Consider the following 19,026-nt stretch of genomic DNA (forward strand, 5'->3'; position numbering starts at 1 on the left):
AGTTTTCAGTAGACCAATACACTCACGTGACACTACTTTCCCGAATTAGGTTCGTGCAGGGAGCTGGTTCGTGTAAACTACTTCCTTTGGGAAGCCCCTTTCGTTTTCGCACCCCAGGCCATGACACCAGATCTATTCACACTACTTGCCTAGACTTCGTACTTGATATGGTTGCACTTTTGTCGTTATTTTGCGCAAAGTAATGACAAACGAAACAGCGTTAATTTTTGACATAGAACAAAGGGAGATAGAACAGTGGTGGATGGTGGACTAATCAGAATATCGGAATCAATCCTCGGTACTGGCATTTTGTGGTTCTTTGCTAAGACCGATATAAAAAATAAATGTAGTAGTCCAGATAATCGTGGTGTCGTAATTATTCAATATATACGTTAAGACAAAACATCCTTTCCCATTTATACTTGATATACACATATATAATTATATATATATTGTGCGTGAACGTTTTTGGGCGAGGTGAAACTTTACATTCTCCTGATTGAATAGTGTAACAGAAGAGACGCTGGAAGCAATGTCAGAGTTGCTTCGTCGAAATGAGTTTGAGAACCTTCAAACCGTTTGGGTTCGCTTCTTGGCATATGCCAAGTTATGCCCGTCTAATCGTTTAACAGGGTTAAGAATTTACAAAAAAAGAATAGCAGACTGCATATAAAGTTGTCGATGTCAAACCGGTTGCTATGTTGTAACTGTATGGAACAATGCATTCTGGTTGTCCAACTACGGAATGCAGTAACCGCTCAATCCCTTGGATTGGATCCCTCTGTCCACTGAGTAAATGAATGCTTATCTTTCCCCCTGTACCGCTAATCCCACAAAACAACAACTGATATAAACATCCTAAGAACGGATTACAATTTGCTTGTTTAAATATAACCACAGTCCCTCTATAGGGATAGCTAGAGGGACTGTGATATAGCATAGCAATTGATTTTCAAACAAATACAGAGCAGTCTTCATGTGTCATAATTTGAAACATCGCGCGCTCGGTAATTTATACATCGTCGGAAAAATATGACGCGGAACTAATTCAAGTTGATGATGGCCAACAAGAAACGGCAGCAGTCCACCGGATACACACGACCAGATTGTTGCTAAAGTTTATTTGTCTGTTTCCGTTGAGTCGGTCTATTGACGGTACTGATCTCGTATACAGTAAACCTGAGAACGAAACTTCCTGTGCACATTCTGTATACATAATACTCCTCCAGACTGCTAATATAACAAGCGTGAAAACACGAAGTCAAGGACTTTGGTTTACATATTTTCGTCACAAATCGGTAAACAGAACGTGTATTTCCATATAATATTGACTAATTGGTAGAGACGACAGGATTACTGTATAATCATTAAAGGGGAACCGCTCAATCCCATGGATTGCACCAAAGAATCATGGGACACTATTGTTTATGTTGTTTACAATGTTAATCTATCTTTTGTTATCCATTGTTATTTTAATCCAGAAAGTAAATTTGTTGTAAAATTAATCTTAACTGGAAGGTGTCCCTTTAACTGAAGAATGACACCTCTTGGTGTGTGAATTGAGTCTTATCCATTTAACATCAACAAACCACCAACTATTAATTGCAGCGAATTTCTTAATTTGTAATATTACAATAAATGCGGAGCAAAACATATTATTATGGGGAGGGTGCTCAGCACTGCCAATTCACATCATACTTTTGACGAAATGGTCTCTCGACGAAATATGCATCGGGATAAAGCATTCTGTATGTAGTTTTTAACAACGAACATTTTAACTACAATTTTTCTATTCGTTTTTATCCTCAGACGGAAGTGGAATAGTCTCGCTCTTTCGGTTATAATTTGGTATAGTATACTGTTCTAGGCCAATCAGATCTTGGTTAGACCACACATATTTCATAGCAACAAACGTAGTTGACACTTGCATGTAGATCCACATCCTCTAATGGACCATTATAGTTTTTATCAAGGTATCGGATGATTTTGAGCAGGCACATTACATTGACATTACAACAAATACACATTTTAAATTTAAATATTTTATTATATTATTAAGAGTTCCATAATGTCTCTCACACGGGCATAGCTGTGCCAAGGCAAGTATACAAACCAGTGCCGCTACACATTCATTGTGTAATTTAATCAAAGTCCCCCTTCACTAGAGTAGTGCACTAGATATGAACTTTGAATATAATTTATTCCAGGGACGTAACGACCAACGTATTTTATTTACGAATTGTACAGCTACCAGTCTACAGCCTTTTCAACATCAGCATCCGTTACGTGCACATGTTGGGATCTCAGCACGTGCCGATATTTTAAGCCTTCATGTTTGGAGAGAATTACAGCACTGGGTTTACGTTTGTCCGGACCCACATCGGGACCCACTCGGCTCGTGCAGAAATCACGCTATCATTCGTCAATCTGTTAGTTGACCCAAACATGGAAAGCGATACACATATGATGAAAACAATAATTGACATATTGAAATTAATTCCTTTTGTTATTATAGTATTTATTACGAGTCATCATGCAATGAACGACTTAGAAGATTTGATTTTTTTGTTTACGTCAATGTAGCATTGCAAGAAAATACCGGTTGCAGCACATGAATATTCGTCGCCGACGACAGTTTGCATTCATTTCATTCATTACTACTGTATCCGATCATATATATAGTTATGTGTTCTCTGAAAATTCACCACTGATTTCGGTTCGTGCCGAGCGTTCAAGTAGATCTCTAACGTGAACGCCACAAATGTGTACTCGAAAGTGACTTGGCTGAGAAATGATTACGTACTACAATATACTAACACTGACACTCTTTTTCTAACTTTCGAAAATAATGGTTTTAAGAAACATTCATTGCGTGTTTTAATCATAGGTTAATCAACAGTATGTTTATAAGTTCAGTCATGGTTTTAGTAACCGTGGTTCAGTCACATCAGACAAAACAAATATCACTTGATGCCACAGTGGTAACACCTCTTTTGTCGTGAAGTAACACACGTGATTATAAACAATGTATTAACAAACAAGTGTGAGCTGTCTTGGCTGAGTTCAAGTGCAGCCCCTTACACGTTTTTTTTTTTTCCAAAACGTAAAATATGACGGAACTTCGTTCTATCATACTAGACTTTTCTTTAGATTTTTGAAATGTCATGAAATTGAACTGATAAAGACGTACAAGAAGCGTGATGTATTGGAGCTAAGCACGTCAATCCTCAAGCCACGACTGTGTTTGTCGTTGATGGCGGGATCATGACACGGGAGTAATTGTACTTAACAAGCAATTTAAAAACAAGACGTACGAGGGCGCTATATACGAATATGGATATAATTTTATTACATTTGCTAAAGCACATTTAAATTGTAAACGGTTATACACACCATGTAAGGATAAATATTATAAGGCAGTTCCCGGAAAACGTCAAAATAAATGTAATTTACAATGGGCGTACTCTGCGTACATGACGTGGAAGAACACAAGAATACGCCGGAAACCGTTCACGTAATGATCGGTTACCCAGCTGTATATGTTGTTTCAGTTTCAACGTAAATTGGCGTATATTTTTGCATTTACGTTTCTTCCGTCCAACTTAATCAGCGGTTATTTAAAAGTATACGTTATAAACGTTGAACGGAAATCTGCGGTTTTTCAGAAATGACCGTTGATTTACGTTGGACTGAATGGACGACAAACGTAGCATTTCCGGCTGACGGTTACGCGACGAATATGCCACCGCCATAGTCCGATGGTTATGCGACGGTTACGCGGCGGATTTACTGCATAACCGCCATGTAACCGTTGTGTAACCGTACCGGAAACACGCGATTTCATGCTGTGCCAACCCTAGGGGGAGGTATCTGTTACCAGAGTCATACCTGCGGCGAGCGGGCCCAAGGTGCTCCTCTGTCCGATGTTGGCCAGTGACGACCACCAGGGCAGGGCTTCCTTCACTTGGTCCAAGATCGAAACCCGCCTATCTAGTTCTCATAGGAGAGCTCGGCGTTATAACAAGCGTTATACCGGGCGACTGCGTAGTGCGGCCTGGGGAACGACCCTTCGAACCGAGGTCATCATTTCGATGATCCGTATTAGTTCACGGAGGGACACTGAGGGAACACTGACTAGGCATTCGGCTAGGCTGCTTACCGCTAAGCAATACGCTTGAAATAGCTAAGCCAAGCTTACCTCTGTGTCAAAACTCCATGCCCAGGAACACCAACTGCACGTTGGGTCGAGGTGGGACTTGTCGATTTACTAATGAGCCCAACTGGTGAAGTAAATCCCGTGTTAGCCTGACGCATTTGACTATTACCCATTGCCCGGGTTGTTGGTAACCGTAAGTCTGGGTACGGATTGAGGTGAACCGACATCTGGTGAAGCAGCAGCACTACCTGTTTCATCACTCTGGTGAACACGTAGGGCGCTGTGCCTAACCCGAACGGGGGTTGGGGGGCGGGGGGGGGGGGGGGCAACCAAAATTCGAATACTTGGCCCAGCTGGGCGATTCGAAGGAGATGGCAACTCGCTGGGTGCATCGGTACGTGCAGGTAGGCCCCGCTTAAGTCTAGCAGAGCTAGCCAGTGAAAACGGTGGATGGAGAGAAGAACCCTGAATGGTGTCTCCATGTGGAACCGATCGAGGAGCACGTACTGATTCAGTCTGCCTAGATCCAAAACTGGACGCCTGCCACTTGTAGATTTGGTACTACAAACACATTTGGGTAGAAGCCTGGCCTTAGTTCTGGCTGATGTACCCTGTGTATGGCGTCTTTCCCCAGCAAACTGCTACTTCCTGTCTGATTGCTTCCGACTTGCGGGAGTCCCCTGGCAGTGCCCAACAGGGGAGACACTGACGGGGGGAAATGGAGATTTCAGCGGTGTCCCGTAAACGGATGTCACCACCTGGAAAGGTCCAGGGATCGGTCACCCGCCGTCTCCAAACCGGACTACACCGGCACAATCTGTGTACGACAGGGATATGTGGCCATGTGTTCGGCAGTTGCGAGGGTGTGTCTGCTCCCTACCCCCATGAGGTGAGTTCCCCAAGGCCTGAAGTAGTCACTAATTTGTGACCTGGCCATTCACCGAACATGTGCCTGTCCCCCCCAGTTGCAGAGGTGAGCATCAAACATGCCTCCCCTGCTGCCGGGTAGACGTCCGCCCAGGGAGGGTGAGGAGTCACCACCTGGCTCTTACCTCCCTGGGGGCGCGCCACTACCCTCCCCTCCCATGGAAGGGTATAAGCACTTGCCTCCTGGCTGACTCCGGCTAGCAGACGACGCCCTAGGGCGTTGTGTTTTCTGTGCTTGGGGTGCACTCCGCTTGACAATGGCAGGACAAACTGGCTAGCGGATTCAATCTGAATCCTCTGGTTCATTGCACTCCGAAGCACCGAGACCGTACCCACCATTCCCTGAACAAAGAGGGTGGAGGATGTCCAGTCTGCGTCACTGAGGTGGGGACGTATCCCGGCTCAGCTTGTCGGCGAAAAATGTGCGTCTAAGGCCGCGTCTCGTAGCACGGTAGTGGCCCTGGCCAAGAGAGCCAGGCGACACTAGGGGTGTCGCATGTAGATGTGCAGTGGCCCACCAGTAAAAATGTCGCCTGGTCTAGGAGGCTGGTGCGTTCTGCCTCCAAGGTATCCAGAGTGCTGGTCATGCATAATAATGTGCTCAAGCAACTCTGCCCTCAGGGCTGGATGGGTCGTCTTCAATTGGTAAAGACACTCATGGAATGCGGCTATCTCCCCTTGCCCGGTGTGCCAAATTCGTGGTACCGGGGTCTGGGGAAGGAGCCTTGGAATCCAGTTGGGGGCGTTTTGGTCTCATCCCACACTATGGGGTCTGATCCCGAAACCACACCGACCGGGTAGCGTTTGGTCCAGTGGGAAGTGTTGCCTAATGTTATCCCCACGCGGCGATTACATCCTCCGCGGCTGACCAACGCCGCCCATCAACACCGTTTGCATCAATCTGATTAAAATCTGATGTAGTGTACAAGCTTTAATTATTTTGGCTATAAACTTATTTCATTTTATTTTTTATTACTTTTGTTATTAATGCCTTTTTATTTTATTATTTTACTTTGATTTTGAGATTTTTTTTTAATTCCGCTCTACCTACATCTGACCTATGTAACGAGATTTCAACGAGACCCACTATCGACGATTTTAGTCAATGAATCACAGACCTCCTTCTATAGCGCACATGATGACGTCACCGGGCAGAGTGGCAAACACACTCAACTAAAATGGTGGATTATACCGACGTTAGCAACAAAGAATAACACAGCTTTTCAGTAAGTTTAGTTAATTAATGGTACATGCAACGAAAGTCATTTTTATGTTAATATTGTGGCTCGAATGGTTCAAGTTTAGATCGTTATTTTGCGTAGTTATTCTGGAAGTAGCGATTTTGTTTCCACCGGTTCGACCGGTGTCTTGTTCCAGTCGCTTGCCCTGGAGACGGGTGATGTTTTGTTGACGATCGGGCCTAAATCGGCTACGGTATTGAAGCCGTAGCTGTAAATATTCATCAAAATGTGTCAACATTTTGTACATTATACAATAACTCTTTATTAAAGTAATTGAGCTGATTTGGACTGGAATAAAATATTTTTTTATTTGGAACACATCGCAATTGATCAGAAAATATTTTTTTGCTCCAATTTACTGCGTTGATGCCGTGGGCCGGTGACCGTTATACAATTTAAAATCAGTTTGCATTGTTTATTATAGCTGTTTACAGTGTTCTAATCATTACGATTTACTTATTTTTTGCTTCCATTCTAGATAATTATGCTCAATGTTTGATGTAAAATTGAAGCGATGACTGAATGAACGAACCTTGGCTGGCGAAGATCTGGAAGTGTACACATTTGTTGGAAGTGAAAAAAATATTCAATGTAATGACAAAAATTGTAAAATGCTGTGGAATTTCTTTTGTAAATAAAAATATACTAGCAATTTTCTATTAATGGTTTATTCAAATGGGCAAAATATAATGTACAGAAAGATTGCCCGTAGAGTATCGCTACACTGAAAAGTAAGCAACCGACAGCCTGTATAAAAGGGGGGCTGTGATTGGCTGTTACTTGCGCAAGATTTGAACAGGACTTACATAGGCGTCGGATAAAATGTAGGTAGGGCGGAATTAAAAAAAAACACAAAATCAAAATAAAGTAAAATAATAACAAAAGGAATAAAATTAAAATAAGTTTATAGCCAAAATAATTAAAGCCCGTACACTACATCAGATTTTAATCAGATTGCGTTTGCATGCTCTGCGCCCCACTCCGCACTCAGGCGGACAGGGAGAGACTTGCCGATGGGGTTGCTTTGGATCCCGATGCCCGTGATCCAATAAGCGTTGAAGCAACCTTAGGTGGTCGCTGTAGGATCAAGGGTGGGGGTATATACATCGTATCACTGGAATCGATGATACTCCGCCTCACCCCAAAAGCATGGCTAACCGAGTCATACAGAGTACCGGCTGTATCCGATGGGAGCGAACTGCATCTCCTTTCACTTTAAATATGTGAGAGGGAGCATGTTCGACTGTGTGTCTCATGACAGGGTCGGTTCCCTCTGGGGACGCCCGTGGGTCGGTAAGAAAGGAGGCAAAACCCACAGCGGGGACCGGACACAAGGAAAAATTCGTTACCGTTGTACCATTACCGCGTGACGAACCCTAGCTGGCTGAAAGTAGGGGGGGTCAATGTGTGCCCTGCCCTGAAAGCCCTGCCCCGAGATCGGAGACTTGGCTGCCAGCACCCCGTTGGCATTCAGTGCCCGAGGATCCAGAGAAGGACAGGTGCAATTAGCCTGAGCCTCGGCCACCCCCCAAAATAGTGGGAGAGCCATGCTTGGGAACGGCAGTTCCCCGGAAGAGACGTGTCTGAATGCAAACATGCTTTCGTGTCTCTTCCTGCTTGCCCACCGAGGGGACACAGTGGAGACAGCTCGCTCCGACTGCGTCTGATCTACCCGGCCTGCCAGGGACGCAATTGCTCCGACAGTCCTTCGACCAAAACCCTCAACTCGGAGGCAAACTCGGCGCCGTGCGAGGAAGGGTCCACAAAGAGACCCGCAACGAGCCCCATAGGAGGAAAGCCTCCAGGGGCACAGCCTCGCTGCAGCCGGTAAAATCAGGTAAAACACCGCCTGAAAAAACAGACTGTGAGGATGCCCTCCGATCAGCGGGAGAGACCGAGAAAAATACTCGACGTCCCGGTACATGAAGTACCGGTAGCCGAGCGCGAGGACTTTCCACTCATGCAAAACACGCAACTCACTTTAACCGATTTGTTTACTGGACACGCGACCTTGCTGTGACGCGGTCAGTGTCAGCGATTTTGATGGCTCTGAAAGAAAATCTCAGGCCTCAGAACTCCAGTGAAAAAAACACGCTTTCACGCATAAACCCCGAAACCCGCACGTAGCCACGACAAAGTATCTCGGATGCAGGTTCTATGCTGGTAAATTCTGAATATAACCACTGCACGGTCAGCTCGAAACACGAGGAGACCGAAAAGAAAAAGGCAACGAGCCTTGGTGCTGTCATTACCTCGATATATTGCTAAATACATTGAAAATAAAAGACGACATGCATGAGGGAAAACGAATTACAGTTGTAAAAGATGCCGCCATGAAAACCAACTGGTTACGTAGTGGCGCCAGATTTTAATTTCTTTGTTGTGAAGAATACTACACACAAAGGGGAAAACGACACGAGGGTAAAAATGACAAGGAAAACTTATCCTACCAGCTACAATGTCGGATGCCATGCAGCGGCAACAACCCAAGCTATAAATCCGGACCGGAAAAAGCAGGCGATCCAGCAGAGCTCGCAAGATTTCATCTCCACTCGAGGCGGAGAGTAAACCAGAGTGATGGATGGCTACCTGTGACGCTGCCAGGTGGCCTCGGTCATGTGGGTTTGTGACGTAAGGGGTAAAAGAATCTTGAGGTCATGGGGCTTCCCCTGACCTGGATTCTATCTCTCCGTCACCAACAGAATCGCTGATTAATGCCTACAGTTCAAAATAGTCATTTTATCTGACCGGAGTCTATGGTGGGTAATTGAACGTAGTGAATACCATCATGCAGTTTTCAACTGAAATCGATGCCAACACATCGTGCTACGATTACGCTTTACTTCCACAATGTAATTTTTATGATCACTACCATTCGGAAAACTTTGGATTCTACCGACATTACCATGCGGCATTTTGATTGGTTAATGGCATTCTTGACCCATCGGGTCAAAGGACACATGCCAGTCAACTAATACGTTACAGTCATTATGGCGGGTCTGAAAAACATCATAAAATTTGTGAACATATTTCTTGCCTAGCGTTTCGAATGCATTTCATTTAACGTTTTACAATGGACATTAATATTGCAACAATTTATATGTTTTTGTTTTTAGTCTGCAGCATCTGTATTTCGAGAATGTTTCATTGTGTTAAATTGTGAAACTTAATGTGTTGATTCCATTAAAAAAATATTTGCACTGTGACCGAGCTCATTAATATTCATAATTGTAAATGAGTTCTGTTAATTAATTAATGAATGAATAAAAGGTATGTAAATGATATGCAAATGATTGTGCAAACTAGTTACAGCGCTATGCATTATTTCTGGGGAGAACCCTGTCACACAGTGGGTGTATATCTGTAAACATACACAGTGGGTGCACAAGACTAACCATGTGGCTTGGGAGTTTTTGTCATAGCATCATCTTGAAAATATTTGGAGGTATCTGCAGCTGTAGAATCAACGAACTGTTTGACAGAAGTGCTACCAGTTGTCAAATAATGACAACAACAGTTACAATTTCCACTACCTGTTGCCAATGAGATACAATATGCATAGTTAGGGGTATGGAGTAGTTGTATATAATGAAATAACTTTACTAACTTAAGGGATACGCAATTTAGCACTGTTCTACATACACACATTGGTACTTTGTTATATATTTCATTTACTGAGTTATTTTAGACACATGTAGCAGATCGAATATTGTGTCAATATTGCTGTTATATAACATCATTGCACATGGCTCAAATTGATTTAATGCTAAAATTCCAAAAATTGTTTTGAGTACAATGGCTGAACATTGCAGTATGTAATGTGTTCATCTTGATATCTATCACACCTGGCATTCAGGAACAGCAAGTGATAACTATACTTACAGGTTTTTGTTGACAATGCTTCACAACAATCTACATCGGGCTGGAGACATTTCAACTGTTTCTCTAAATGAATGAAGATATATGCAGGTAATGAAATATACCCCGGTAATGAGATATATCCCAATAATGAAATATACCCCAGTAATAAGATATATCCCAAAAATGAAATATACCCCAGTAATGAGATATATCCCAATAATGAGATTTACCCCGGTAATGAAATATACCCCAGTGATGAAATATACCCCAGTAATGAAATGTACCCCAGTAATGAGATATATACCAGTAATGAGATATATCCCAGTAATGAAATATACCTCATCAATGAAACATACCCCGGTAATGAAATACACCTCATCAATGTAACATACCACAGTAATGAGATGTACCCCGGTAATGAAATAAATCCCATCAATGAAACATACCCCAGTAATGAAATATACCCCAGTAATGAAATATACCTCATCGATGTAACATACCACAGTAATGAGATATACCCCAGTAATGAAATATACCTCACCAATGAAACATTCCACAGTAATGACATATACCCCCAGTAAAGAAATATACCTCATCAATGATATATACCCCAGTAATGAAATATACCCCAGTAATGAAATATACCCCAGCGATGAAATATACCCCAGTAATGAGATATATCTCAACAATGAAATATACCCCAGTAATAAGATATATCCCAATAATGAAATACACCCCAGTAATGAGATATATCCCAGTAATGAGATATATCCCAATAATGAGATATACCCCAGTAATGAGATATATCCCAATAATGAAATATACCCCAGTAATAAGATATATCCCAATAATGAAATATACCCCGGTAATGAAATATACCCCAGTGATGAAATGTACCCCAGTGATGAAATGTACCCCAGTGATGAAATGTACCCCAGTGATGAAATGTACCCCAGTGATGAAATGTACCCCAGTGATGAAATGTACCCCAGTGATGAAATGTACCCCAGTGATGAAATGTACCCCAGTGATGAAATATACCCCAGTGATGAAATATACCCCAGTGATGAAATATACCCCAGTAATGAAATGTACCCCAGTAATGAAATGTACCCCAGTAATGAGATATATCCCAATAATGAGATATACCCCAGTAATGAGATATATACCAGTAATGAGATATATCCCAGTAATGAAATATATCCCATCAATGAAACATACCCCAGTAACGAGATATACCCCAGTAATGAAATATACCTCATCAATGTAACATACTACAGTAATGAGATATACCCCGGTAATGAAATAAATCCCATCAATGAAACATACCCCGGTAATGAGATATACCTCAGTAATGAGATATACCCCAGTAATGAAATACACCTCATCAATGTAACATACCACAGTAATGAGATATACCCCGGTAATGAAATATACCTCATCGATGTAACATACCCCAGTAATGACATATACCCCAGTAATGACATATACCTCACCAATGAAACATTCCACAGTAATGAAATATACCCCAGTAATGAAATATACCTCATCGATGTAACATACCACAGTAATGACATATACCCCAGTAATGGAATATACCTCACCAATGAAACATTCCACAGTAATGACATATACCCCAGTAAAGAAATATACCTCATCAATGATATATACCCCAGTAATGAAATATACCCCAGTAATGAAATAAAATTATTGGTAAAATATGCCTCAGAAAAGAAATGTACAACAATATTAACCATACAATATAAAATAAAAATACCGCAGATAAAAGTTCTGGTAATACAATTACATGTATCCATAAGATACACAGATAATGAGCATCAATGCTTTATATTGAATACTTTTAGATGTATGCTTTTTTTCTGAGGCATAAAATAACTGACACAATGATGACACAACATAAAAATAACTGACCATATTCAGCTTTTTGCCAAGCAAGGCAGGAACAAAGAAGAGCAAGGCTTTTACCACTTCCTGTGGGACTTTCTAACAGACAATTTTGTTGCCTCTGTAATCCTTGTATAATCTACAGAAATTGAAAATATCATGTAATATCCTTCACAGCTATGTACACAATGATCACACTGGAGTCAATGTGCTATCTACTGTTATTTATTAAATGTTTAATTGATTGTCACGCAATGTATGTAATATATGATGTAAATACATGTATTACCAGTAAATATCAAAGTAATCGCCAAAAATGACAAAATATTCATTAATATTAAGAAATGAAGATGTCATCACAAAATTAACAAATCTGAGAGAGGTCCTCCCAAGGTACATAAAATATATGCAAACAATGAGACTAGCGGTTTTCAAGATGAAGTTGAAAGTGTTAAGTTTGCTACTTCACTCATCTTTGCTAATAAGAGACTGAACACACAGTGAGATCAAGTCAGCAAGGAATCAATCTACTTTCAGAAAATATCAGTAGATGAACTGGCTGCTTGGTGCCATTAAATTTCATACCCAATAAACAATCAACTATAGTCATGAAGTGCATAAAAGCTGTTCTCAACACAGTTTGTATTGATACGCAATGCCTAAGTTTAAATCACATAAAATGTATAATTTTTAACCATATTCATTTCAAAACCAGAGAACACAGAGATGTACAGCAGTCTGTGTGCAACTTTAACTTTAAGCTGACTTTGCCTTTTTATTAACAATAAGACAACTAACGCTGTCATTACAACTAACGCTGTCATTACAACTAACACTGTCATTACAACTAACTGTAATTACATAATCTTTACAGTATTTCCCTACTTTACTAAAATGAGACATTTTTAAATATGTGGCAGTTTTGAAAGTGCTAGCTATAGGCCAGCATAAAGCTAGTTAAATGTTTAAGGTATGCTTAGACCATCCTGTAAGTTTGAGGCAAAAATAAATTAAAGAAAGCTTAGAAAGAACTCCCATGTGCTGAGAGTATTGGAGACACATTAAATATAATTTGAAATTACTTAGCTGAAAACTAATTATGCAAATCAGAAAATTAATATGACCAGATTTGAGTGTAAAACTAATGAGGTCAGCGCAATGTAACAGAAAATCTATGTCTCCAAGTTTAATTGAAATGTGATTAGAACCAAAAAATTATGAATTATTATGCTTATTAGGGAATTAATATGAACAGATTTTTACCCCAATCTAATTAGGTTTGTACATTGTTCTAGAGCATCTTTGTACTAAGTTTCATTGAAATGGAATAATTAGTACCGTGAAAACTCCAAAATTTCGACCCCTCTAAAAATTCGACCGTCTATTTATTTGCCGGGTTTCGGTGTTTTATTTACCTCCAAATTTTCGACTCCACTAAAAATTGCCGACTCATTCTTATTCGAAAATTGCGACCAGTTTTAGTTTTCCCCCAAACGAAAAAAAAAACGATGTAAGCGTTCAAACGGGACCTTCCTCGAAGGCATGAATCCGGGTTTCTGATTGACTGAGAGATTTTTATTTTATTGGTAACGAAAATATATTCTAAATAAACGAAGTTTCAAATAAAAACGAACACAAAAATCTCGGCATGCTGCGTTTCTGAATTGTTGATTATTACTGTACTCAGTAGTGATTATAATAATGTACACAAAATAAATTTGTTGAATGGTTATGAAATACAAATAAAAGTCAACTTAGTTTCATCGTAAGCGAATGATTCCGGTCTTGTATAAACGTTTGATGCTGTAGGATATCCGCCATGTTCTCTTAGGTCAAATAGGTCAAATCGCTAATTAACCAATCAAAAGGCTGGATGATGCCAACGTGTTCAAATTACCATAGCTTATTTAAATGTTAATGTTATTGAACGCAATGCGGAAGAGATTGATGTTGTAGTACGATATTTTGGCTTGGATTTTGATGCGAAAACGGCATGATTTTTTTTAAATAAAAAAATTAGTTGTTTTTAAAAAATAAACTGGTCATCTGAAGAATAATTTAACATTGTTCACAGTGATAACAGCTCATTCTCGAAAGGAAGCTTACCCGCTCACGCTAGTCACGATAAAAATCATACACGTGTACTCTTGAATAAACAGACGTCAATGACTACGGTAAAACTTAGACTCTATTTTAGCCGGCAGGATTGATTGAAATGTCCGAAAAATGACGCCAAAATACACCTTAAAAGTCCCATTTTATTTTCTTAAATCCCATTTTATTTATCCAAGGGCGAATTTACGGCAGAATTTGGTTCCTCAAATAAGGGACACGTGAGCTTTGATTCTAACCGGATACATTGCACTGGGTCGGGGAGATAGTTTGCTAAACTTCCATGTATCTTTTGTCCAATGGGTACCTGTACTTCGAACATTCGCAAGTTTTCCTAGGTAGTGCAAGACAGCTTTGTCTTTTGACCTATTAGTTTTGTGCTGACCTCTTCTCCGCGTCTTGATGTTTTGTTTTGCTTGTCATAATACTGATTGATGACTTTGTTTAGATTTTGAGTTACAACTCGGCCACGACCTTTGCTTTTACCGTGAAACATGAGGAAGTTTACGTCAATTGACCGACATTGCATTTTTTAAAAACTAATGAAGCACACTGTCTATCATCCCCATTTTTTCATTTGCTGATTTCTATTCTGAAAAATTCGACCGTCCGAAAATGCACCTTAATTTTGACTCTAAAAACACGTCACATTTCTAACACCAATTATTTAAAACCGGTCGAAATTTTGGAGTTTTTACGGTACTTTAGATATCAGTGTGAAAGCTTAAAATTGGTTAATTATGCAAATTAGGTAATTAATATGTACAGATTTTAACCCACAATTATTCAGGTCTGTCTATTGTCCTACAGCATCCATGTACATTCATTGATATGTGATGTATAGTAACTGAGATATCAGTGTGAAAGTTGGTTAATTATGCAAATTAGGTGATTAATATGCACAAATATTTACCGGAAACTAATTGGGTCTGCATAATTCTAGATTCATTGAAATGTGATGATTAGTACTTTAGATATCAGTAGAAAAGCTGAAAATTAATTATGCAAATTAGGTAATTAATATGCACAATTATTTACCCTAAAACTAATCAGGTCTCTGCATAGTCCTAAAGGATCTATGTACCAAGTTTCATTGAAATGCGATGATTAGTACTTGAGATACCCGTGGAAAAGCTGAAAATTAACTAATTATGCAAATTAGGTGATTAATATGCACAAATATTTATCGAAAACAATCAATCTCTGCATAGTCCTTGAGTATGTAAGTACCAAGTTTCATTGAAATGTAATGCTAACTACTTATATCAAATGCTGAAAATTAATTAATTATGCAAATTAGGTAATTAATATGTACTGATATTACCATAAAAACTATCAGGTCTGTGCAGTGTCGTATGACATCTATGTACCAAGTTTCATTGAAATGTGATGATTAGTACTTGAGATATCAGTGGAAAAACCGAAAATTGACTAATCATTATGCAAATTAGGTAATCAGTATCCACGGATTATTACCAAAAACTAATCAAAACCTAGCATTAGTTCAGAGCATCTATGTACCAAGTTTCATCAAAATCCAATGAGTGGTTGTTTAGATATCAGTGGAAGAGTCATGGAACCACTAAAAAATAGCTAATTATCATGCAAATTAGGTAATTAATATGCACGGATTTTTACCAAAAATTAATCAAATCTGCGCATATGTTCAGAGCATCTATGTACCAAGTTTCATCAAAATCCAATGAGTGGTTCTTTAGATATCAATGGAACAGTCATAGAACAGCTAAAAATTAGCTAATTATCATGCAAATTAGGTAATTAACGAGCATGGATTTTTACCAAAACCTAATCAAATCTGCGCATTGGCCCAGAGCATCTATGCACCAAGTTTCATCAAAAACCGATGTATGGTTCTTGAGATAGCAGTGGAACAGTCGGACACACATACACACACACATACACACATACAGACACACTAACTGCAAAGACTCCCATTTTGTGCTTCGCACATGGGAGTCAAAAACTGTCTGGTCAATTTGATTTCAAAACTCAATGCATGTGTTACCGGTATTTAAAAGAAATATTGAACTGATCTTTTCTGAATATTATTTTTTTTCCTAATTTGAAAAAAAAATTGAAATAATTGAAAGTGATATGCGCGACACCCAGAAACATGAATAATCATTAACCTGATTAATAACCTACCTTATTCATCATAGAAAACTGGCTGGGATATGGATGGCAGGGAAAGTGAACTTTGACACCACCAATACTGCGTTCTATACCTGGACTAGTCATCTTGTAGACACACACAGCAGGTCACTGAAAAATTAACAGTTTTATGTTAAGTGATGTTGACATTATCGTAAAAGCATTCATTTCACTGTCTGGTATTTCAATATTATAAAATGCTGTACACTGCAGCGATATAACAACATTTTCCACCATAACTGCATTACTTAAATACATCTGACACACAGTTTGTGTTTACAGTTTACTCATTTGTCTGAATTTAATGACCTTATGAATAATTAATCGCATAAAGTCATTTGACACAAATGTTATTCTTATAGTAGGCACAGGATATATTTACATACACCTAACCCCCGCACCCAGTAGGTGATTACAGAAAGACTTTGCAACATCACCACACACGTTCCTGATCACTTGATAAACCGATATCAAAATGCCTGACACGATACACCTTGCAGAGTGGTTACGAGAGACATTGTAGTTGTACTATTCTGGAACATTGCTTTGTAGGTAAAAAATCGTTGCTAAAAATAAAACTGGGAATGAATATTAACAAGAAATTCTGTTGATTGGTAGTTTGTTGATATTTGATCTCTTGAACTACTGCCCTTGCTAGTCGACTTCCTTGGCGATCGTTTGCAAACTATTTCTATCTAAGAAGAAGTGAATAATCTCTTTCAAAGTGTCTTCGTCTACACGCTTTCGAATAATATCAATAATTAACATGAGTTCAAAAACAGAAACTGCATCCATTATATGTTAGGGGTGTGTGTTTTTTAAATAATTGTATCAACAAGGTTTATTATTTTGGTGAATTTGTTCAAAATAAAATTTATTTATTAAATGATAACAACAATGAATGAAACATTGTTTGATAAATTTTGACTAGGTGCTTACAAGGTGTAATAGTTGAACCCATCTGAAATCCTTGTCTGTTGTTTTGATTAACTGTCACGTAGGCGTGTATGTAACAATTATTACATCTACAACGATCACTGAAGTGTCTAGAAAATTTTCTGACAATGTGGCAAAGTCACTTGGTAATTGCCTACTAGGTGTTGGAGTTAGGTGTATGTAAATATCTTGCACCCTTTGTAAAATTATACACTCGGCTCCCTTGCCAACAAACTGGTAGTACCACATTTCGAACAAACCTCAGACAACTAATAAAAAGACTGGCAACACAGGTATTTCTTTTGATCTAACGTGTGTCTTGCGTTTACTTTTGCGATAACGTTTTAATCTTATAAACAACTTGGAGGGACAAGAAAATGTCTACAAAGTCCCGTGATAACAAACAACTACGCAAAAAGCTGCAGTGTTTCAAAGTGACGAGAAAAGTCAGACCAAAGTTTCATATTTTCCTTATGTTAGTGATTCTCGCGTATCCACAGACATTCATAAAACAGGTTCGGGTAACAATAAAACAGAAAGTATAAAATTCAGTTGCAGGTCAAACTAAATAGCAGTGAAAATAAATCAGTTGAAAGTATGTAATAAGCGTTCTCTTGGCACGACGTTGCTACACACATGTACAAAATCGAAACATCGCGTCAGTACTATTTCAAGATCGTTATATTAATTAATTTTGCCACAATTTAGTTGACTGGTACACTTCTTGCCCTGATGTATTCTATTTTCAAAGGCTATTTAATACATAATGTGCAAAATATAATAACATACGACCAGCTTTGTTGTAATTAACATGGCGATGTGAACTATGCTAGAAAAATCAAGTAACTACATGTATCAGAAAAAATTGGGGTAAAAGTAATTTCTTTTTTCTTAATTATACATTTAAGAACATTACTATGAAGATACATGACTGAAATACATGCAAGACCAAGGATTCTCCATATGTGTACTCTCCATCCAGCAAAGTGTGAGCCACAAGCATAGCTGAGACACACGTTCACCAGGGATTAGGCCGATTAACACCTCTAAACTTATAGCGTTGCTAGTCTGTTTATTAGTTATCTGTGGACAAACACGGTATCAAACGAAAGTAAAAACACTCTTACATGTATTGTAGTTAATTTTTTTGCTTTCCTCCAACCCACCCCTGTTTTTAAATGGGGAAACACATTCAGGTGCTTATGTATTTATTTTTATTGTATAATAAAGCTTATTTTGTAATATTTAAATAACTGATCTGACCCATCATAATAATTAAAAGGTATTACCGACGTTGATTGTTGTGTACATTTATGACAGCAAGGGAGTTGATTTTCTTTGCACAAAATATATTTGTTATTGTCGTGAGTGTTATTCAAAGACCTGTTTTGAAAGTTGTCAGGGTATCCAACAATAGAAATTTAACGGAATAAAACGTTCTTGGTGAACAGATGATCTTATAATTTTACAAAGCCAAATTTCACGGTGCACTGTACTGGTAACTGGGTGATACATGACTGTGAACACGGTTAGTAACATTGTGCATTTAATCTAAAAGTTCAAACATTTGTAAGTTTTTACTAAAATAAGCGTTTTACCAACTTACCTCATGTATCGTATAAAAATATTCCACTGTTCGTAACCGAATAACTAAAGAAATCACCGCAAAATGAAATTTGCCGCCATCTATGTTTGACTTCCGCCGGAAATACATTT

General features: G+C 39.0%; 1 protein-coding gene across 1 annotated transcript in view; it reads right to left on the bottom strand.

The window, feature by feature from the left end:
- LOC144360576 (Fanconi anemia group J protein homolog) overlaps positions 1-19,013 on the bottom strand; it is a 47,544-nt gene extending 28,531 nt beyond the window's left edge. The window contains exons 1-5 of the mRNA XM_085491476.1: positions 18,917-19,013; positions 16,369-16,485; positions 12,118-12,229; positions 10,207-10,269; positions 9,720-9,857 (exon numbers count right to left, since the gene is read on the bottom strand). Of these exons, the coding sequence (XP_085347602.1) occupies positions 9,720-9,857; positions 10,207-10,269; positions 12,118-12,229; positions 16,369-16,461 (406 nt within the window). The 5' untranslated portion in view covers positions 16,462-16,485; positions 18,917-19,013. The remainder of the gene's footprint in view (positions 1-9,719; positions 9,858-10,206; positions 10,270-12,117; positions 12,230-16,368; positions 16,486-18,916) is intronic.
- Positions 19,014-19,026: the final 13 nt, after the last annotated feature.

Source organism: Saccoglossus kowalevskii, chromosome 16 (genome assembly GCF_978046115.1).
Source record: "Saccoglossus kowalevskii chromosome 16, keSacKowa6.1, whole genome shotgun sequence".
Taxonomy (NCBI): Eukaryota; Metazoa; Hemichordata; class Enteropneusta; family Harrimaniidae; genus Saccoglossus; species Saccoglossus kowalevskii.